General features: G+C 44.2%; 2 protein-coding genes across 3 annotated transcripts; both read right to left on the bottom strand.

Annotated features, from left to right (window-relative positions):
• Positions 1 to 7,944: 7,944 nt before the first annotated feature.
• Positions 7,945 to 21,661, bottom strand: LOC147640762 (uncharacterized). 2 transcript variants are annotated; one of them, XM_086814884.1, is made up of 5 exons: positions 21,412 to 21,661; positions 20,304 to 20,922; positions 19,846 to 20,115; positions 11,588 to 12,205; positions 7,945 to 11,496 (listed from the first exon to the last, which is right to left on the bottom strand). In XM_086814884.1, exons 1-5 carry the CDS (start codon positions 21,498 to 21,500, stop codon positions 8,377 to 8,379), a joined length of 4,716 nt encoding a protein of 1,571 aa, XP_086671010.1. In that variant the 5' UTR covers positions 21,501 to 21,661; the 3' UTR covers positions 7,945 to 8,376. The 2 variants fall into 2 exon arrangements, with proteins under 2 accessions (XP_086671010.1, XP_086671020.1); XM_086814894.1 differs by having other exon boundaries at positions 21,260 to 21,462.
• Positions 15,753 to 19,586, bottom strand: LOC147640763 (uncharacterized). The gene is made up of 3 exons (XM_086814905.1): positions 18,918 to 19,586; positions 16,840 to 18,847; positions 15,753 to 16,747 (listed from the first exon to the last, which is right to left on the bottom strand). The coding sequence occupies exons 2-3, from the start codon at positions 16,882 to 16,884 to the stop codon at positions 16,442 to 16,444; spliced, it is 351 nt and encodes a 116-aa protein (XP_086671031.1). The 5' UTR covers positions 16,885 to 18,847; positions 18,918 to 19,586; the 3' UTR covers positions 15,753 to 16,441.
• Positions 21,662 to 24,004: the final 2,343 nt, after the last annotated feature.

Here is a 24,004-nt window from a genome sequence, read left to right as displayed (position 1 = left end):
GTTGTGCATGATAGCTTTCTTATGTCTCCTAGCAATTGATGAACAACCTTGTAGCCCTTCGTGCTAATGCCTACCTCATCGCATGCATTTACAACATCAACATTGCTGATACTTTGGGAAACCTCTTGTATAATTTCATTGGAAACAACCATACATATCTTCTTGCAACAACGAGGATCCCTAATCAAAAGCACATGCTCCCTCGTTTTTGTGAAAGAGCACAAGAGCTCATTACAATCCCCGGTTGTTTAATCAGAACCTATGGCATCTTGAAGGAATACTCTAAAAACTATCAAAATTACATTGACATTACACAATTGTACACTTGATTTACATTGGCATTTTGAATTGAAAGTGCTAGAAAATAAGAAAGAGGAGCCATACCGCTCCAAACGGCAAGTATTTCGATGTGGTTGAGTGGCCTCTTACGTTTCCTAGCTCCAATAGGAGTGCTTTTCATGTGGGAGATGGTCTGTGTAAGCTTTCCCACACATGTTGCTCTCTCTTGATTTACACCCTCAAACTCCTTGATTTTCGCTTGAGCTTGAAGTAGGTCTTGGTGTGCACTAGCAAGGTTAACTTGGAGCGTATGCAACTGTGATGACAAGTAGAAGACTCTACTAGTGTCAGTTGTTGCTAATCTCTTGCAATAGCCGAGCATCCCATTCTCACCATCTCTCACATACTTAATAAATGATGGTAAGTATAGTGGGTGGGTAATGCGCTATTGGGTTAGCTGGGTATAGATGGCCATCAACCCATAGATCCACATTAGTGTGATCCCCTTGTCTACATACATTCCTCTCCTATTATGTGAGATGAACCTTGCTCGAAGTTGCATACTCTTCCAACACCCCCACATGTAAATCCACCTTGCGTTGATTCAATGGTACATTAGTGTTAGTGATTTCACGCAATGCCATGATTTGAAGGAGTTGATAGTGGAAAATAAGAGGGAGGCCCTAAGATCATAGTAGAGAGAGAGAGAGGGATAGGAGTTGAGATTAGAGGGAGTAAGTGCATGCCATAACCTTCCAAGGAGTTGAGATTAGAGAGAGGGAGGATGTAGTCACGGGAGGAGAGAGAGAGAGAGAGAGAGAGAGGAGAGAGAGAGTGTGTGTTTGCAGGCCATTAGCTCATAGTAGAGAGAGAAAGGGAGAGTTGAGAGTAAGCCTGGAGTTCGCCCATGGTATTCCTCATACCATTAGGAGAATGAGGTTCTCCGATTGAGGCGAGTGATTGTGATGCTGCCTAGTTCTAAGGGACCAGGCTAGTGCGGTGAATTAGTCCACCCTAGTGCGCAGATGTCCCTCTGAGGGGCAAGAGGATCGAGGCGACGGAGCCTGAGAGGGCGACAGGCCGGCTTGAGTCCTCGTCTCGCCAGCGGCAGTCGACGATGAGGTGTATGGTCCCGTAGGGTTTTGCCCAGCATGTAGAGGCTGGAAGGCCGAATTCTAGATCATCGGCAGTATAAAGGAAAAGAATAAGAGAGCCGGTTTGGCTTGTATAGAATTGATTCATGTATAAACTTTTTTTATAAATCTTGTCTTTGGCATTATTGTACTATGGAAAATGGTTGTTTTAACAAACCTTGTGAAAAGGGCCTTAATTAAGGAACGTGTTTATTTATGTCAAACAGTGTGGTAGGATTAATTAGAAAACAAATTGACGCGTGAGAAGGGTGGAAAGTGGGAGGATGGAATGCCCCGACGGTACCATCCTACGGACAGGTGGACCCGATTAGTCGAGTAGCTTTCCAACATATTAAGTGAAAGCCCTACGCTAGATAAATAGGTTCTCGGGCACTTCTATTCTAGAAGACTATGCCAGTGGATGTGCCTTGCATGGATGAAAAAAAAAACATTGTCTCTAGGAATCAAGACTAGTAGTTGCCCAAATTATGATCAATTACCCTATGGGTGATTTGATTTTTAGAAGACCACGCTTCCCCTGCGGGATAGAACTAGGTCTTACCTAACTATGAATTGTATCCTTGAATCTCTGCATGGTCAAGGCGTCGATGAGTAGGAAATTTTCTCCAAGATAAGACTTAGTGGACTATCTTAAGTGTTTCCCTTATTTTGGAAAAGGGGAACCGTCAACGGGTTTGGTAAGCTTGAAGACGTCCCTTCTCCTTCCCTCTCTAGTGCTGAATGGCCAATGCTTGATGTTTTGGACTATTGTTGCTCTTAAAGCCACGATGGCCAATGATATACATTCTTCTTTAAAGTACACAAAGGCCTCAAGATCGATTGGTCTTAGCTGGGCATGCCTTGTGCATGTGTTTGCCCACATGTTTCGGGCCATTACTTGCACATGAACGCCAACAATGTACATGTGCGATGGTAGGCTACTATGAAGAGATTGTCAATTTGCTTGGCCAAGGGTGGGACATTGTGGAGGGGGAGCACAAAGGAGAGAATTTCAGGTGCAGTAGTCCAGTGTCTCCTTTCGATTCTTCGAGTTCGTACCACTTTGTCTACTCGTTTTCGTTACGAGCGGTAGATGAGGAAAAACGGTGTATGGATACCCTTACAAGCTCAAGAGGAGGTTGTAGAGCCTATATATCTCTCTATAGGCCTACCTAATGTGGGGATAGAGATTGTCCAAGCAAGTAAGCATTGGAGCCTTTTGAGCATCCATGATCACCTACGCATTTTGGGATTTGAGGGAATCAATAATCCTTACTTCAATGTGTAGGGTAGGAAGGTAAGGATTGTTTGACATTTAAACCTCTGTATTTGCTCACCCCTTTTTGGAGCCACTTATTGTGTTGGGTGTTTGGATAGGTTGGAAGGAGGATGGAAGCAAACACCAAGGTGTCCTCAAATTGGGGGCCAGATGATGTCACCGTAGTTCAAAGAATCTAAGCTATGAGTATCCACTGGAATAATTATGTAATATCCCTCCATCGGAGTTTTGTATAAAAAAATATTTCCTGAGATACTTTGGTAGTTAAAATATGATGTCTGGTTTCTTGAAGAGGTGGTTTCATCTTTTAAAAAATCAACTTTTTTTTTTTGGTCCAATGTGAAATGGCCACTATCTAGTATAAATAGTACTTTGAAGGCCTTATGTGTCATTTTTCACTCATTCTCAACAGCAGAAGCCACCTCCACTCTTGAGCTTCAGAGCACATGGCTACCTACGAGCGCTTCATGGACTTCCTCCGTGAGAGCGAGTTTCCAAAGGCCACACACTTGTACACAAGGTTCACTCGTAAGATCGATTGGATCTCCACACTCCGCCTCCATGAAGAATTATTTGTGGACATGTTATCTTACATGACACCCACATCAAGCCGCACTCTGTCTCTTTGGCCACCGATGACAGATTATTGTGGGTGCCCTCCAACCTCCTAGAGTACATCAACCACAACGATAGGCCCTTCCAAAAGTGGCTCAGAAGATTTGAAGCAATGGCTATGAAATCTGGACACTTCCAAGTACGCAAGCTCAATAGAGTGCCATTGGCCATCGCTTCATATCATGGCTATCTTGCTTTATTTTCTTCCTTTCAGAAGGAGAGGAGGAAGAGGAGGTCAAAATGCCACAACTGCCCCTTGGCGGATTCATCCACGACAAGGAAGAGCCTCAAAGTGCCGCCCACACAGGTGTCAATGAAAGCATCATCATCGCAAAACAATTCCCAGGAGTTGCGCTGGCACTCGCAGAAAATCCGTGCCGCTTTGAGGCCAGTGGAAACGGCACTGCCATTGAAGCTGAAGATGAATCTGCCCCCCTTCCTGAGATAGAGATTGACTCTCTATGTCCAGTTGTGGTAGGGGGGGAGCTTTTCATTTTTTTGCATGACATTGAAAAGTCATGTGGCCTCCGCATGGATGAGTGCTTAAGCATGCTCAAGGTGAAGGCGGAGTTCCCATTTGACAACTCCAACACAGGAAACATGGAGGAGAACCTCCTCCCACACTCACAGACTCTATGGAGGAGACAGTGATGATTGCTCTAGAGAGGCAATCAAGAATGTAGAGCAGGCAAACGTCACCGAGGAGGAGTTCCAAGCAGCGCAACAAAGTGTAGTTAATTAAGAAGATATCTAATACTTTGTTGGTCAGTCTTAATCATAAACTCAGAACCCATAAGATAATGTTCCCACATGCATAAGACATGGACAACGGCTAATAACCCCTTTACTCTATTTCATCTTGGAAAAAAGAGACTTTTATCCACATTAGCATAAAGTTGATTTTCTTTAAGAAGATTAAACACTAATGTAAGACGTTCTTCATGTTCTGCATGATTCTTACTAAAGACAAGCAAATCATCAAAGAAAACAATGACGCAATTCTAATGGTCAAGAAATATATGATTCATCATGCGTGCAAAAGTAGCAGGTGCATTGGTTAGACCAAAAGGCATAACCAAAAATTCATAATGACTAGTTTGTGTGCGAAAAAACAGTTTTATAAATGTCAGAACTAGTCATTCAAACTTGATGATATCTAGACTTCAAATCAATTTTACTAAAGACAGATGCACCTTTAAGCTTGTCCTAGCAAATCATCAACACAAGGGATGGGATATCTATTCTTAACTGTGACCTTATTTAGAGCTCTATAATCAATACACATTTGGTAAGTCTTATTTTTCTTTTGAACAAGAAGAACCGGTGCACCAAAAGGAGAACTACTAAGTCGAATAAGTTTCTTGTTAAGAATTCTGTAATTTGGCATTCTATTTCTTTTTGTTGATGAAGAGGATACAATAAGGAGCTCTATGAGGTGGTTGGCTACCCGGAATAATCTCTATAATATGGTCTTCAAGAAGTGAAAGAGATAAGGTAGGAGGTAAATCGTCTACAAAACAATCCTGAAACCTGGCCCCATGAATGCTTGTTTTTGCTGAGAAGGAGTGAGATTATTTTCATATACTTGCACTTCATTAACTAAAATCATGTATACATGTGATTGCTTTCGAAGTGCACGTTTAGCTTGGGTATGGGATAATAATGGATACATCTCAAGAGAACGATCACCAACTAATTGCATGAGAGTACCATTATATATGAAATCCATAGTATGCATGGAATAATCAGTATGTGGATTGAATTCATGTCTAAATGGCATACCAAGTATGATGTCACTAGAATGCAAAGGTGCAATGAGAAAGTTTCATTTTTGTTTATAAGATCCAATTTGTATCTCAAGGTTGCGAACTTCACGAGTGCCCGTGTAGCATGTGCCTTGAAATGTAGATTTAATCTTATAACATGAAGGATGAGTCTCCAAATGCAATCTACGAACTGCCTTTTTAGCAATAAAATCATACGTACTATCATCATCATGCAAAATAGTGAGATCGTTTCTATTAATAGATCCTTTTATACGAAGCAAAGGCTGAGGAGTGATTGACGTACTTGATGATTCGCTTTGGGTATCCACTTCTTCATTGTTGAGTTGATCTTCCGTCCGATCCAAAGCCATATCACCATCGCCACATCGTAGTATGTGTCATCTTCGATATTGTGAAGTTATGCCACTTGAGTAGGACAAAAAGTACACTTGTCAACTTGATGACACTTGAAGCATGTAGGCACATTACCGCCTTGACGAGGTTGGGTAGGGTGAGGAGTGGATGCATTACTATTGTGACTAGAATTCGGTTTGGGATATACATTGCTTGGGATGGTAGCATTAAAATTGCTTAGATGGTAGCATTAAAATTATTCTACATTGCTTGGGATGGTAGCATTAAAATTGTTCTTTACAATTGAATTGAAAAAAGTGCATGCATTGCTACTACCATTACTAAAATTACCATGGCTTGCATAAACCTACATACAAAAGTGTGAACACTAACGTTCACTCATAAAATAGAACTAATGTATATCAAAATGTTGCACACTAATGTGCACATAAAATATCATTGCCATTGTCGATCTAAAATAATCGTCACGCGCCATGCGTCAATAAATTTCGATCGAAGCAAGCCCAATGGATCCATGCATATCCCGCACACTAACCCTACCACTCTGCAGTGACATTCACAATATAAGCTCAAAATATGTAACAAGTTAGAGGTGATCAGTCTCGCTTGCACATAAAGTAAATATCCATAAATGCCAAATAATTCGAATAATTCCAACAATGCTCCTCCTATTGGACCGCGAGAAGCACAAGCTCCCAAGGCTGCGCCCAAACTTTGGCAGATGCCAAAGGTCATGTCCACTGGGTGCCACGATCAACTCCTCCCATGCGGAGTCCTCTACGCCTGAGACTGTAGCCATGCCTCCTCCAAGTCTGTCCTATGCTTACTTGATCATGTTCAGGTCTCCACCCATGCACCAAAAGTTAGCCTGAAGAAGAGCCTAACTGACTGTACTCTAGAAGGTGGCTCTACCTGCTACGGTATTCAAGGCATAAACATTGAGGAAGCTCCCACAGTCCTCTCCAATCCTAATGGTAACCCACTGTGCACGCCTAGAGACTGACACATGAGCCTACCACTGCCGACAAGAGCTGCTCGTTGTCAAAAATACAAACTCCTCTTTGCATCCCTGAGGGACCAAAAGAGGGAGACCAAAAAGTGCGACTCCTGCTTGGTAAAATCTTCCCACAACAACGAGTATGCCCCTCAAAAAGATGGTGGTCCTAGAGAAAGAGAATGTCGATGGGTCCCCCAATTGTACCTCTCCTTTGAGGACACCTCACCTCTGAAAGCACTAAGGCCCCCCTAAACCCTGAATGTTCCATGAGACTATCCACATATCAAACTTTGTGGGAGGCGAAACTATCGAAACTGCCCTCCACTTGAAGAGTCTTCGACGTGGGTTTCAATGGGAAGTAATCACAATTGGTCCTAGGACGAAGGCGTGCCAAGTGGGCACGGATCTTATCCTCAATGTGTCACCACTCTGTCACAGCGCAAGGGTAGGCATGCTCTGAACTGCATCAATCGCAATGAAGGTATCTATAAGAAGGGGGGCGATATGAAGGAACACAAAGAGCAACACCTCTAGGTTGGAAGACACTACGTCCCCGTCCTGATCTGTATGGCCTGAGCCTCCGAGCTCCATCCGAGCTAGGAGCTAGAGATGGGTGAGCATGTCAATGATGCGCAAATCGTGAAGATGGTGTGAGAGCTCTATTGTCTACCCCTGGATGGCGGCAACCACCACCGACTTCGAATCCCACTCCATCTCCAAAGTTGCAGTCGAGGGAAAGAAGAAGATCATCGCACCACTCTCTAGCGTGGATGGCCTAGAATGATGAAACACCACACAAATCCAAATGGGAGCCACTGTCTCCTCCCCTCACTAGGGAAGTGGTGATGGTCATCTCTACTAGCTCCGAGATTCGATGAATCAAACGGCGGATGGATCTCGCCACCTTCCTTCGCTCTTGGTCGGGTGTTGCCAGAGGGCAGCGGAAGTGCTCTGGAGAGGATGAGTGTCTGTGATCTTTGTTGGCACTCCAAGGAAGAAGATCTTTGGGTTGTCCGCTCCCACCGGGTGGCTACCAACAATCTTGCACACCAAACAAAGTAGAGGCCTCTAGAGATGCAACTATCGTTAACGAGGAGCTGGAGGTCCCAACAATCTTGCACACCAAACAAAGTAGAGGCCTCTAGAGATGCAACTATCGTTAACGAGGAGCTGGAGGTCCGCTTCTGAGAAGGATAGGCCAGGGTCGATGGCCTCAATCGGGGATGACGGAGCGGTTGCCATGGAGTCCTCCTGAGGGGTGAAGACCAGAAGGGACCGAGGCTTGCCAAGTGAGAATTACCCAAGAACAAAGAAACTACCTGAGAGAATGAGGAACGGAGAGACAATGCCGAAGGGGGCATTGACGGCAGAGAGGGGGGTGGGCGGGGGCGAAAGATGGGGGTGCATGCGGGAAGAGGGGGGGGAGAGAGCGTAAGTGCGAGGGAGGCGGCAGAGAACAACGGGGGGGTACGCTTGGTTTTCAGCAACAGACTCACAAACAGCTTGAAGAGACCGTTTTCGTTCTAATGCTTTCACGCATAGCATGGAAGAGAGGCTAAAATCTCTATGCTCACGCCATGAAGAAAGAGAGGCTAGATACCTCCACCTCCATGGCCATACTTGTATGCTTCTATGGATTGGCTATGGAGAAGAGGGGAGAGAGTCTCGATAATTGAGATAATTCTTCTTTATTCAACGGTTGGAGCCCTTCTTCTTGACACTCACTCTGAGAATTCTATGAATTTCTGCCTTGTGTCCTTCCATTATATCTGTCTTTGTTCCTTCTATAGCTAGCAAATTTTGACCTGTTCAATGATGTGAATTTTGTACATAAACCAAAAGCCGATAATCATCAGTGCTATGCATGCCTGGGTTTGAAAAGCCAAAGCTGAGTTGCCCAACCATTTTACTCGAAATGTACACTGCTGCTGTCTATGCAACAGCTCTCTCTGTCTCTCTCTCTCCCGAATTTTGAATTTCTAATCGCCTCTTTTTGAAATTTTGCTTTTCCAATTGCTCCATGCTCCGTATGCAACACCCTTCTGTCAATGGAATTTTGCTTTTATAATGGGGGATCGCAAACCTGCAGTTTGAGATGTGGAGATGGCGTAACCTACAACAGTTCGTGATTGGAAGATCAAATAACTGGTGTGTGTTCATCACGTCCCATAACCATCGCAGAGGAAACCTCTCGGCCCTTTTCCATATATTTAGCTCGCCTCCTTTCATCAATTTCGGCTTGTATCGATCTGTAGGAGACTCGCCCACAACCATCAATGCTTTGATCATGCCTTGCTTCGATATAATGTTCTCCTTGATTGTCTCTTTCACCTTGTCTGCCTCACTTGCAGGACCCGCGATATGAAGTTCAATATACTGTAAATGCTTTCTCAATCCAGTGAGTGTTTCCTCCGTCATCACTGGGTTGTCTTCTTGCATCAATTTTAGTGAAAGCCATTTTCTTACATCATGTAGCCAAAATCGAAGTTTCCGATCAGCCCTCCTCTCAGCTTTTCCTGATGCCAGCGCATCACTCCACATCTTCTCCATTTCACTTTGAATCAACAGATCAAGTTCCTTGATTATCTCTTGCATCCCTTTGAGATGTGGAGGCCTGACCTCATTTTCCTCAACAATGTTAATCATGAGACGTTCAATATACTGAAACTGCTCTCTCATTTTAATAAGCGGTCGATACTCTGTATTGCTTTCACGTGATGTTTCCTCCATCAATGGCTTGTCTGCTTGCATCAGTTTTTGTGAAAGGCATATTTCCAGCTCTTGTAGCCATTGGCGTGCTTTCCAGCATCGAAGTAGCCCCTCACACTTACAACCTTGACGATACCTCATGGATGCAGCAATCTTCTTTCCATGTCTTCCACGCGGCAAGCCGGCACTCCACAATTTTTCCATTTCACTTTGCATCAAAAGATCAATTTCCCTCACCATCTCTTGCATCCATTGGAGATGCAAATTCAGTGTATTCCTCATCTCAGCTTCCTCTACAACATTACTCGCTTGCTTTGCTAGACAAAACTTCAACTGCTCTATTGATATTGCTACTTTGCAGGATCGTAGCCAATCCCATCTTGACTGCTTGAATCCATCTTGTGTATTAATCTCAACCCCATTTTGGAACTTCCATCCTCTGCACATTTCCAAAGCAACCAATCTCTGTGCAAGTGTTTCTACCGCTGGCGATATGAGCATGACCCCTTCACCCATGGGTCTCTTTTCCCACATTGCTACCTTATCAATCTTTTCAAGCTCTGTGAATTTGATTGATTCAAGAGCTCGCATTTTTTCCCACATCCCCACTTCCTCAATTATTCTCTCTTCCCAGATTTCCAATTCATCATGCATCGCAATATTTCGAGGATCAATTGCAGTTAAAAAGTGCAATTGCCTTTTTATCTCTTTGGCAGTTGCCTTTTGACACATTTCCATTATTTCTTTTGCTTTTCCCAGCTCTGGACATTCCATTTCGTCCATCTTTAAATCTCGCCACAAGCGTTCACATAAAGTGTCACAATGGTTGCACAATGCATGAAAGGTCTGCTCTACAATCCCACCTTGGGAACTCCCAATTTCAGCAGCTTTGTTTATGTCATTCCAAGACAGCTGTCCTATCTCTTCATGTCCCACAATTAAAGGCGCCACATGCCTCTCCCATTGCAAACAGATTTTTGAGTTGAGATCTTGTTCTGATTGAGTTATATTTTTCTTACCTTTAAAAAATTCTTGAACCCAGTGCAGCGCTTGGTACAGACTATGATTAATGTCAATGCTTTCCTTGGTTTCCTTGTGTATAATTGAAACCCGCTTGTGCAGCACTTCCCTTAAGCTTTCTATTTCACTACTCATTTCAACATCATGAAGTGGAGTCAGTGTAGATGTGTTATTTAGAGTAGATGCCTTCAACATGTGCTGTCCATCGGACCTGTACAATTCCCAGTCCCATGCCACACGAACCCTCTGCACTGAAAGCAGTCTCAAATCCCTCAATCCTTGCAACTTCCAACAAATCTCCTTCACCACCACATTTCTGCAACTTGCAATGCTTATCTCTTCTATGGATGCAGGAAGTCCCAAATCCTCAGCAGAGGCACACAAGATGTCAACATATTCATGAAGCAACTCCCGATTATCTGAGTCCAGCAAAATATCCACATCACTCAGCCTCAGCTCTCGAAGATTTGAACAAGCTCTCAAGTCAGGCAGCCTGCTCATTGGACAATCCCATAGATCCAACACTTGAAGAAGAGTTGACCTCTCTAGAGTTGTTATGACTGTGTTGGAAAGTTTGTGCCATAAAGTTAAACGCATGCATTTGACATTGCAGAACATATTATTGCAACCTTGAACACTCAGTAGCTGAGGGCAGCCCCTTTTATTGACTGTAGACAGACGAGCAGCCCCAGTAATCTCCACACGAGTCAAGGATCTGCAAAACCAGAGAGTAAGGCAATCCAAGCTCTGACCTCTGCCCAGATACACATACTGTAGATTGTCATTGTACGAGACAGACACTGATGTCAACATATCACAATTCCTTAAAGTTAACTCCTCGAGCTTGGCACATTTTGAAATGCCCACACATGCCAAGAACTCAGACTCACCTGCATGCAATTCCGTCAAATTTTTGCAAGATGAGACATACAGCCACCTCAACTTGATTAGACCCCTCAGATCCAAAGTTTCCAATGGGCATATGCTCAACTCCAAACTAACCAAGCATGGCAGCCCATGTAAGCAAAGTGTTGCTAGCTTTTCACAGCTCCTTAAGCTTAGGAGCTGTAGATTCATGCATGCACTTAATTCAAGCCTCCTGAATCTTGCTTCCACAAAACCAGCCCTCTCAACGATTCTGGCTAAAGCTTTCATTGATAATTCCTTTGGAGCAGCTTCTCCGCCTCTCTGATAGACGAATCTAGAGCTGGCCTCCACTCTAGCCTTTCTTTTAGCAAGCTCGCGGTGAAGGTCATGTATGCGAACTTTTTCATCATCCATCTTCCAAACCTCCAAAAGTGACTTGACTCTCAAGATATTCAACTATTACAAAAGCCAAAATAAGTGTCAAAAATCTAACATTGAAACTGTGAAATGCCAGTATATAAGCATCTTACTAGCTCAGTGCACATACCTTTTTCTTGATACGATCCACATCGCAGCTAAAATGGATGGTGTCACTTAGCCACTTGCTTATCTCATGGATAGTGTGGAGGTTGTCAGGAGTAAACAATGCTATATCCAGAAACATATCTCTGATTTGTTGATCAGGCAATTTCAGATAACTTGTTTCTATGGCAGAGAATAAAGGATGCTCTATATCTGAAGCCTCGTGAAGATCTAGATCACTCACTCTCCAAGAGGAGGGATTGCTTCCCAACTGTGCCGCCAGTACCTTGAGAGACAAGGGGTGATAACCTCCAAAATCACAGCGCTCCACAGTTTGATGAAGGATTTGCTCCTGCTCTTCAGTTAGGAGTTTGATGCTTGGAAGATTGACGTGATCCAGGACTATGTCAAGAGCTTCCGCTGCAGTTACACTGGGGCAAAGCACACAACAACTCTCTGATATCCCCAAGGATCTCTGCAGGACATCTTGACTGCGGGATGTCACCAACACCATGCTGTTTGGATGAAATCTCAATCTGAGAAACATACTAGCAGCCTCTATTGACTCCGCACTATCAGATGCATTATCCACCGCCATGAAAATCGCTTGCCTTGGCATGCGCTCTCGGAGACAAGCTAGCCCCTGGACATGAGAAAACATGCAGCCTTGATATTAAAACTGCAACAAGTTTGATGCGTGCAAATGTAGGAACTTTCTAGCCAGCTACTCATTTGACTGAACTTTTCATACTTCAAAGGATTGGAGTTTACTGGCCATCAACAACAAGCTCTTACAACATTGTTGATGTATGTAGAATTTAGAGAGCTTAGAGAAAAATGGCCACCTAAGATGGTCCTCCCCATCATCAATCAATAAATATGTATAATGTGAAGAGAAACTTAAAAACCATCTGAATGTGGCCATCATCTGACCTAAAGTATTACCCTCTTATGGGGCTTCTGCCTACCAGTGGTTCGCACCTGCCCTTTGATGAACCACCAGGGGTCACCCAGCTGCCCCCTAAGCTGGAGTTTGAACTGTCATTCCAGGGGCTGGTTAGATTCAACACGAGCCCCTAGCCAATTCAGAAATGGTTGCCATCAGTTAAAGGCTTCTAAATACATGACTGTACCACATTTACGGGCTGGGTGGAATATAAAGTCACTTAATAATTAGGTTCAAAATTGTATTGAAAGACGGCATCTGGAGCCCTCCTGACTGCCGTCTGCAGCCTGCAATAAATGTCACGTAATAATTAGGTTCAAATTGTATATATACCTAGATGAATCAAGGAACATGCCCAAATTCACCTTTTAGGAACGTGCATATTATATACTCATGGTAGTCTGTCAGAATATGCAGCGGAGATGAAGACAAGATCTGAAAACACCTAGAGCAAGTGCACAGCAGAAAAATGCAGAAATGAGAGAGAGAGAGAGAGAAGCGTATAACTCTGCTATATACACAAGAAAATCCCGGAATACAAGATATGGAGTGTGGGGGGTAAGGGGCCATTTTATATGGCCCCAGGCAGCCAGTCGGCCTGCTGAAAAACAGCCGATAGCCTGCTCCCTCCAGTCGGCCAGCAGTAGACACCTGTCGGCCAGCACTGGACAGTCGGCCAGCATATAGGGGAGAGCCTGGGGGCAGCAGAGAAATCATACAGCCCTCCACATCAAGGGAAAAAATAGGGAAAAATATGGAGAGTGGGGAAAAATGAGAAAACACCTAAATCGGGCGGGCACACCCACAACAGAGGCCTTGGTGTAAATATACACACAGGAGATGACTGCTAACACCCCCTCTCAGCTCTTGGATGTGGAACCAACCCCAGTGAACTGGAGTGCCACCGGAGCATAGCCTGAGGTAGAGACTTCGTGAAGAGGTCCACCGCATTGTCCTCCGTCGAACAATGAAGAAGCAAGATGCCACCAGCCAAGATCTTCTCACGAACAAAGTGATATTGTATCTCTATGTGCTTGGTCCGGGCATGGAAGACCGGGTTCCGAGCAATAGCTATACAGCTTTGGTTGTCGCACTGGATGACTGGGCTCCTTCTGTGGAAACCCAATCTCGCCAAGCAACCTCCGCAACCACACAACCTCGCACGCAGCACCACAAGCAGCCCGGTACTTGCCTCTGTCGATGACAAGGCAATAGTTGGCTGCCTCTTAAGGCTCCATGAAACCGCTCCTGAGCCGAGGGAAAAACTGTAGCCTGATGTGGATCTCCTCCCCAATCCGAGTCACTCCAACCTTGGAGTCAGACTCCATCCTTCAATCCCCCTCCTATGTAAAAGAGTCCAAGATCCTTCGTACCCTGCAGATACCGCAAGATCCGCAATCCTGCGTCCCAATGAGACTTCAACGGCGTCTGCATGAATTAGCTCAACAGCCCCACAGAAAAGCTCAAGTCCAATCTGGTGTTCAGCAACCAGATCAATGAACCAACCAGCTTTCGGTACAGAGGCATCAACTGGCTCACAAGGATCATTCACTCTAAGCTTCGTGTTCGGGTCCATCGGCGACGTGATAGGCTTGCAGTTCTCCATCCCAAAGGCCTCAAGCAAACTCATGAACATACTGCTGCCGAGAGACAAAGAACCCCCTCTGGGTCTGCCAGATCTCCAATCCCAAGAAGAAGTGGAGTAAGCCTAAGTCGGTCATCTCAAACTCCTTTGACAAGGCAGCCTTCGTCACCACAATGTGCTCCATATGACCGCCAGTGAGAATGAGGTCATCCACATAAAGGATGATCAGCGTGACCATGTCGCGTTCCTGAAAGAGATATAGGTTGGGATCTGCAACCGATCTCTAAAATCTAGCCCGTCGAAAGAAGGAATCAATCTTCTGATTCCAACCCCTGGGAGCCTGTTTAAGACCATACAAGGCCTTCCTCAACCTGTAAACCATATCCTTTGATCCTGGAACCTCAAAGCCTGGAGGTTGCTCAACATACACCTCCTCCTGTAGGTCACCATCAAGGAACGCAGATTTGACATCCATCTCATATACGAGCCACCGCTGAGAAGAAGCAAGGGCAAGAACGGACCAAATCGTGGTCATCCTCGCGGTCGGTGCAAAGGTATCCTCATAGTCAATGCCTCGCCGCTGAGCATAACCCTTAGCCACAAGTCTGGCTTTGTGTTTGTCCATCGACCCATCTAACATATACTTGGTCTTAAAGACCCACTTGACACCAATGACAGACTGTTTCGACGGCCTCGGTACCAACTCCCAAGTGTTATTCTTCTCAATGGCATCCAGTTCCACCTACATGGCTTTCCTCCAAATATCCTGTGCAAGAGCTTCCTTGACGGAAGTGGGCTCTTTGTCCCGCATGATACAAGACATCAAAGCATAGTTTGCCTGTAAAAGCTCCACTGAATGACTTTTATCACGGACTCTGTGCGATCTTCGAGGTCCGTCCTCTGTGGTCCATTCGGAGGGAAGCTCCATGACACCTAACTCCCGAACGGTGTCCACCAACCACCAGGATACTCGAACAGAATGCGGAGCCTCCTGCTGTTGCGGGGGCTCATCTCCAGCTGCTGCGGGCTCAACCTCCTGAACTGACTGAGATTGTCCAGCTGGAACGATTGACTGGGAATCATTATCAGACTCCTCTGGGTCTCCAAGAAGTGGCGGCTCATCAATAGTGGAAACCGGAACATGCTCATCAAAGACCACATCCCTGCTGACAACAACCTCGTTGCTCTCTGGATCATATAACCTGTATCCCTTGGAAAGAGAGTTATAACCCACAAAGATAAGCTTTTGGGACTTTGAGTCGAGCTTCCCCCTCTGCTTCTTCGAAATGTGAACATATGCATCGCTCCCAAACACACAGAAATGTGAACATATGCATCGCTCCCAAACACACGGAAATGGGAGACATCAGGTTTCCTGCCAAAATATGCCTCAAAGGGAGTCATATTCGGTACTGAAGTCGTCGAAGAACGGTTGAGGATATGGACAGCCGTAGCCACAGCCTCTCCCCAAAGTGGACGAGGAAGATCACAATGCTCCAACATCGTCCTCGCCATCTCCACCAGTCATGTTCTTACGTTCAACTACTCCATTCTCTGACGGCGAACCTGTATTGGCCAGCTCCCTCTTGATGCCATGTTTCGCACAAAATCTCACGACAGCATTTGAAGAAAATTCACCTCCTTTGTCAGCCCCATAGTTGATGTGTACGTACTGTACGTAATGTACGGTACGTATTTGTACGTTGTTCCGTACATATAAAATTTTTGTGTACGTAAAAATACGTACCATTGTAAAAAATATCAATCTATATGGCATTTCATATCAAAATAAACATAAAAAGATCCAAATACATTTTAAATTGTGAGAGAGACCTACAAGACAATCTAATAAGGCCTTTGCTAATACGCATTTGATTAGTAATCACAAAACCCTTGCCGCACGTTGTAAAACTTGTTACTTCAGAAATCAAACATCAAATACCAAAACCAGTTTTCAATCAGAGATCAATCTTCAATCACCAATCACCACTCTTAGCTCTATATAAACTGATGAATCAGTGTTTACACAACAAAAGTCTCGACTCTCATCCATGTTAAAAGGCTGCAAATGCATCAAAACAAACTGAATACAATGCACATACTACATAGCAAGCTGCAACACTACATCATAGAAATGTCCTCAAAAGGCCCATAAGGGCTATTCCAGAGTCTAGACTTCACAATGAAACGTGATCTAAGAGTCAAAACTCTCATCAGATGATGATGATGACGATGCACCAGAAGAGAGCAAGTCCCCATCTGTCAGGACATTGTCCTCGTCGTCATACTCAGGCTCTGCCCCACGGGCACATGTGATGATGTGAAAGATGTATCATGAGATCCATGTGCTACACCATCATCTCCTGGCTCACTCTGAGTATGAATGAGAGTGAAAGCCTCATTCGCCCAAGTCTGCTCGTACGAACAGGCAGCTTCCCCCGACGAATGCTCCTCCGTCTAGCGCTCTCTGAATCTGCAGCCTCCTCACGCAAAGGTATCGCCAAAGCCCGTGCACGTGACCTTGTGACACAGCGATAGATGCTCTCCAACTCTCTATGAAGGAGTCGTATAATATCTACCTGATTGTCTCTGACACGCTGCTCCACGTCATCCTCAGTAGAGGTTGGCACCATCTTCACACGGGTCGGATCTGCCTGTGGAAAAGCAAAATCCGACAAGTCAGAACCACAAGAAATAACTTAATTATATTGAAATGTGTCAAAAGACGTACGACAGTTAAATATACCTGCTTGGGTGTCCCCAAAGCATGATAATCTCGCACGAGCTTCATGTTAGCTCGGCAATACACTAATCGCTCGAGCTGAGCGATACTAAGTCGATTGCAGATCTTCGTGTGAACCAAGGAGTAGGTGCTCCAATTGCACTCACAACACCAGCAGAACAATCTGGCTTATTGTATTGGTGAATTACAATCTCCCTCCATGGGTGGCAATCAAGAAAGGTCATATCATGCTTCCTCTCCAAGTTACTGATTCTTCTCCGAAGCTTTCGCATGTTACAGTCTTGCACACCTCATGCACTAACAACAGATGAAAACCAAGGACTAAAACGTAAAGAACACAAGAGGAATGCTTCCCCCCTCTACCATCGGGAATGATCTCCATCCGGCCCCCACTGTGTATTGGTATGGTGGAATTGTTGCCAATAAAAATGCGACCTGACTACCGTTTCAGATCCAGAAAGAAGTCACGGGGAGGAGTCATGTGCCTGGAAGCACTACTGTCAAGAATCCATTCCCAAGTATCCTTTGCGGTGAAGCCAACTACCTCCCCGCTCGAAGAAGATGAAGCATCCATGTCCATCATCTCTAAGTGCACAAAGGTTGGAGTCTTTGCAGGTGAAGCTGAAGAATCAGCACTCTTCCCAATCTGCTTGGGATACTTCCTCCAATAGTAGCCTTTCTCACCATAATCATTACAGGTCCTCTCGGCCTTCAGTTTCTCTCGGTCTCAGTCGGGCTTCTTCTTAGAAGACTTCTTCGATAAAGCCTTCCATTTGCCCTTGTTGTTGATATTACGGCCTTTCGATCATTGGCCAATTAAGGCCTCTGAACCTCTGCCCTATGAAGGATTCGTGAATCGCTCTTCCTGGTCCAAGACTATGGGCACAAGCTCCTCCCATGTGATGGTACTGAGCCTGCCCCACTGGTAATCAACAAAGAGTAAAAGGCTGAGTACTGAAAGGGCAAATGTGACAGCAACGTTATGGCCATATCCTTTGACGATATCTCTTTCCCAACTTGGAGAACTTCCTGCTGAAAAGCCTGCAGCTTGTTGATGTGCTCCCGCATCGTCGACGACTTTGCAGGATTCATCACCCGCATCTGAACTTCCAAGGAGATTCTCTTCATGGGTGATGCGCTGTTGTAGAGGAAGCCAAATGCTACCAAATACCTTTGGCCAACATCATATGCTTTATGTGGTTGATCACCTGTGGTGTGCAATTGAGGAAGATGAAAGAACGGACTCTGGCATTGACACGATCCCATAACTGTGCGTGTGCCTCCCGTTCCTTCCGAATAGAGAGTAACTCCCCTTCCTCTAACTCCGGCTGCGAAACCCCAACAACAATGAAATCAGCCAAGTCATAAGACTCCAAAACAGATTTCATCATTACCTTCCATATGCCGTAGTTGTTCCCGTCCAACTGACGGTCCACCAGGAACATGGGGAGTGTCAGGATCTTCACGTGCTTCTCAGCCATCTTAAGTAAATCTGCCATTGCGGGCGTGTAATTGAAAAGGAAGGGTGGGTGGGAAAAAATGAAGAACTAAACCTGTAAGTGGTTGTCCAGCAACACGGCCCGCCTTTCGCTTGCTTCTCCTCTTCCCGTACGGCCCAAAACAGTCCTCCAATCAGCACTACAAAAAGCCCCCCTCTTGCTCACACAGTTCCCAAGATCTTCCAAGAGCCTAGAGCTTTGATACCATGTCAAAATACGCAACAGAGATGAAGACAAGATCTGAAAACACCTAGAGCAAGTGCACAGCATAAAAACGCAGGAATGAGAGAGAGAGAGAGAGAGAGAGAGAGAGAGAGAGAGAGAGAGAGAGAGAGAAAAGCGTATAACTCTGCTATATACACAAGAAAATCCCAGAATACAAGATATGGAGTGTGGGGGGAAAGGGGCCATTTTATATGGCCCCAGGCAACCAGTCGACCTGCTGAAAAACAGCCGACAGCCATCATGACTTGCCCAGGACCTACTCCCTCCAGTCGGCCAGCAGTAGACACCTGTCGGCCAGCCGACAGCCATCATGACTTGCCCAGGACCTACTCCCTCCAGTCGGCCAGCAGTAGACACCTGTCGGCCAGCATACAAGGGAGAGCCTGGGGACAGCAGAGCAGTCATACAGCCCTCCACACCAAGGGAAAAATATGGAGAGTGAAGAAAAATGAGAAAACACCTAACTCGGGCAAGCACACCCACAACAGAGGCCCTGGTGTAAATATACAGACAAGAGATGACTACTAACATAGTCAACCCACAAGACTATATAACTATAAACTCCATTATGCATAGTATGGACTAGATACTACGACATCCCCACTAACGTCATCACTGCCCAATAGTGGGTGTAGAACTCTGTATCAAGATATGCTCTCACACACGCACTCCACACACACACACACACATAAGAGCATATATTCACACAAAGCCCTTCGTACTGAGTTTCTGTCAAACCTCCAGAGATGCAAGGCAAACTCAGCCATAATGAAGCCTAGCACTAAGGGAAGTAGCAAATAGAAAAAAATAGTATAGCAAATAAGTAGTTGATAGGGCAAATGCACCACTAAAGATAGAAAGAATTAGCACAATATCAAATTAGGTTCAAATTGTATTGAAAGACGGCATCTAGAGCCCTCCTAACCGCCATCTGCAGCCCACAATAAATCCCTGGTAGCACGAGCCAGATGACCACCACCTGATCGAGCTCGTGGCCCCTGGTGGCTGCCCCTAGCATGAGAACAGACTAATGATTCTCCACCAACCATACCTAGCCATAAATGTTGCATTACACACCATCAAAGTAAACATAGAGATTTCAAAGAGAAAAATACCAAATGACCTTTGACCATCACATACCCACTACTAACACAAGGTTGTGACTCCTACCAAAAAGAAACAATAAAGAAGTGTATAACTCTAGCATTTGACCATCATATACACACTACTAACACATACACTTGACTTCTAGAGCTCCATAAATATTTCCCTACTTATTCTTTACCTCTTCCTTGGCGTTGATGTGCATGTTGAGGAAATCTTCATTGGCTCTAGTGAGCTGCTTGAGAGCTTTGCGTTGAAGATTGACAGTGCTGATCCCTGTGCCAAGCTCTATGTGACAGACTCTGCCCTCAAATTCGCTCCTCAGAGAATCAGTGAGGATCATGCACAGTGTGGTCTTGCCTACACCTCCAATGCCATACACACCAAGCACCTTTGTGCTCTCACAGATCTTGGAACTTGTTGGAACACTCAGAAATTTCAAGAGTATTTCCTGCAAATGCAAGCAAAGTGAGCGAAACGTTTTCACATCAAAGTAGGCTAGAACTTGAAAGAGCACTATGTATGCGAGTAAAGTGAAGAAATGTCGACCATGGCGAAGAACATATGATAACAGTTGGCCCAACAGAGTACTGTGTAAAGTGAATGGATGAAAACTCAGAAAGGTACTAAGTTACACACCTTACAGAGACGCTCTTTGCCTTGCACATGGGAGACATCAGATCGAACGTCAGGAGGCATCATCTTCAGAACAGCTCGAACGATATCTTTCCTTAATGGCACATCTCCATCATAGGAGCTTTTGATCAGCAAATTCACTGGCTTCAAGGCTTGTATAGCAGTTGCCCACTCGTGGACTACCTTGCAATCTAGGCGGCCGTCCTGCTTCCCCCAATCCTTCCAGTGCTCCGACCATTTTGCAGTGTTTTGGAGGTCTTCTACGGAGAGGCCGAGAAGCACTGGAAGAATCCGCAGATCTTCTCTGGATTTTTGGGCCTGTACAAAAGCAGCCAGCTCGAGCATAGGCCATTTCGACCTGGTGAAGAAATCCGAGGAAAGGAGGACAATGGCAAGCAGGCACTCGCTTGCAGCCTTGAAGATGAGATGAGGGAACTTCTCTCCCTTGGGCAAGCTGTCTTCACGCCTGTCAAAGAAAGGGTAGTAACCCCAGCTCTCCAGGTCTTGGCAAAGCTGCTCTGCGAAGTCTTTCTGATTTCCACTGTGACTGATGAAGATCTTGTGCTTTGGTAACAACTCAGGGGAAGGGCTAGATGCCTTGTGCTCTGCAAAGAACTCCTGCCTGCAAGCAAGAAAGGGTCTCTCTGTCTCTGTGTGTGTGTCTCTCTCTCTCTCCCTCTCAATGTGTTAAGAAAAAATTGTGTTAAGAAAATTTGCTATGTAAACAAGTATGTCTACTTGTTAAAAAATGCTGCATAAACAAGTATGTCTACTTTTGTTTTTAATTCTAGATTCTAGAATCGTCATTTCTTAATTCCAGTGCTAAAATTTGAAGCCTTCAGAGGGCATCACAGCCCTTCAAACCTTCTACTCAGAAAACAAGGTTACAAAAGAGGGCCACTATTTTGAAAATTTCTCTAAAAATGGCCTTCAAATTGAAGGTTAGGGTAAGCCTTTACATTTCAACCCTGCTTTATGCCCCACACCTTAAGGGGGGTTTGTATTGAACCTTCCGCCCACCAGCTTTTGGAGCCAGAGCTATACCACTTGGCTAACTCCCCCACCTCCAACAAATATATATATATATATATATATATATATATATGCTTACCTTGAGGCTATCTCCCAAGCATAAGAAATGGAAGGGTAGCTTGAAGAGGTTGCAGCTTCCATCACCCTCTGAGTTTGTAAAGCCCCCATTCATTTCACCTCCCAAACAAGCATAAAAAGTTTATGGCCTCATGCCTTGATGAGTTTGGCAAGCATTAAGAGGTAGTATGCCCAAGACTTGAGTGAACAATAAGAAGTGGGCAAGACTTTGAGGCAGTACATCCTCAAGAAGAAAATATGTATTTCTTTCACACTTTCATCTTGATTTTTTATTTCTCCCTTTGATTTTAGAAACCTTCAAGGTATTGTGAGGAGTGGAGAGTTTTGGTTGGTTAAAAAGAAGAGAAGATGGTCAACATGAATTAATGGGACCATTCATTTTTTGTTGTTGTTGTTGTGACTGTTCCAATGTCCAATTAAGCTAAATGTCGAAGATTATCAATAGGCTTAATTGTACATTTAAAGTTAATGTTTTGATGTAGCTTAGTCTTGTAACTTGGTGAAAGATATGTAATAGGCTTAATTGTATATTTAAAGTAAATGTTTTGATGTGGCTTGGTCTTGTATAGGCATCTAGATTCCATATAATAGGGTAAAGGAGCCCTTCAAATGCATGCTCTAGAAAGGGTGAGAAAAAAGTAAGGCCCACCCATCTTCTACATTTGTTTTTGGAAAGGTCTTTAAATGGGTTAAATAGAAATGCTTTTCAAGGTAGAGCCAATTGTGAGGCACCTATACCTTCCATGTTACAAAAAATTCAAGGCCCCACAATCCCACCCACCTTTTAGAATTTTTTTGAGAGACTTTAAATGAGGTGTAAAAGAAATGCTCACATAAGGCCAATTGTGTAGTTTGTCTAATAGTTATGTGAATGCATGAAATGAAATATAAGAAGTGGCAAGACTCCATTTGCAAATGAATGATAATTTATAACTTGTTTGCAGATTGAAAGAGTCCTAGGCTAAGTTGAACCTAGCTTTGAGGTTGCCCACATTATTGTCTTGCAAAACTCATCATGGGGGCAAGTGTATTTTTTTCTCAATTGAAAGCTTCCCTTATATTATTTGCTAATAGGCCATAATGAGGGGTGAAAAAAAATGGGCTTTAGTGTATTCTGAGACCTTCAGGTTTTAGTTATAAGTACCGCAAATAAGTTAGAAAAAAATAACTTTAAGGTTGCCCATGTTATTGTCTTGTAGTACTCTCCTCATTACACAATGTGTGGGACTAAGTGGACTACTCACACACACACACACACACACATTTTTCTAAAAGGGTGTGGGGGGACGAAGTGGACTACTCATTAACTTCGGGGGGAAGTGGACTACTCATTAACTTCCAAATGTGGGTGGGTTAAGGAGATTCATCAACACACACACACACATCAATTGCTAGCTTGCATGCACGAAACCTACTATGTAAAGCATTCCATTATAGTTCTCAAGCATCAAGGCTTACACTAATGTTCACATCCATCCTTGCTTCTCTCCTCATATGAAAGAGGTGCCACTCAAGTAGCGAAAGATGCATTTAACTGCCTTCCAATGCTGAGACCCTGGGCTATGCATAAACTTGCTCAGTTGTGAGACTACAAACTGAATGTCCGGCCTCGTAATGCATACATAAATGAGGCAACCAACAGCTGTCTGATAGAGTGTGACATCAAAGTGATCTCCAACATCATGAAGACTCAACTTCAAACCTGTCTCCATTGAAGTGGCAATAGGCTTGCAGTCTTCAAGGCCAAATCTCCACAACAATGTCTGAATATACTTCATCTCACTACTTAAATTGAATCCCCAAGTAATGATGCAAATGCCCCAAATCTGACATCTCAAAAGAAGCATTCAAATCAGCCTTAAAATCAGCAATATGACTCTCATTTGGTCCTGTGAGCAGCATGTCATCGACATAGAGAGCAATGATTAGATGTACATCATCCACACGTTTAACATACAAGTGCTTTCTGTTGGACTATTCTGAAAACCATGTGTAGTCAAATATGCATGTATCTTTTCATACCAAGTCATTTCAACCATAAGCAAAAACTTGAAGCACAAAAACACTTCAGACTTTGCCTTCAGTGGATATACCCATGTATGCCTTGAGTAATCATCAATGAAAGTCACGAAGTACAAGTGTTTACCAAATGACGGAGTTTGCATAGGCCCACATACATCACTATGTACAAGTTGCAATTTGTGAGTGGCCCGCACAGAACCATCCTTTGGAAACGCAGAACGCTGCATTTTGCCCAAAATACAGCCTTCACAAACATGTTTTAATGGTGCCTCAAGAGGGGGCAATGAAGCAACCATATCAAATTTCTGCAAACGCAGCAAACTAGCAAAGTTCAGATGACCAAAACGAGCAGCCATAGTTTTGCATCTGAAACTGCCTTTTCATCAGAAACTACATTTGCTGAATCTTCCACACACTTGTCATAAGAATTGAGCCTATACAGCCCACGAAACAAGGTGCCAGATGCAATAATCGTATCACCAAAAGTCAAATCATGAATAGTACATCTATCATCCACAAATTTGACTACAAATCCAAGTCTAGTAAGTGCAGAGACAGATAATAGATTCTTC

The sequence above is a fragment of the Cibotium barometz genome, chromosome 2 (assembly GCF_041138505.1).
Source record: "Cibotium barometz isolate CiBa-2024 chromosome 2, ASM4113850v1, whole genome shotgun sequence".
Lineage (NCBI taxonomy): Eukaryota > Viridiplantae > Streptophyta > Polypodiopsida > Cyatheales > Cibotiaceae > Cibotium > Cibotium barometz.
Note: the sequence above shows the minus strand (reverse complement) of the source record. Positions and strands in the feature narration are given on the sequence as shown.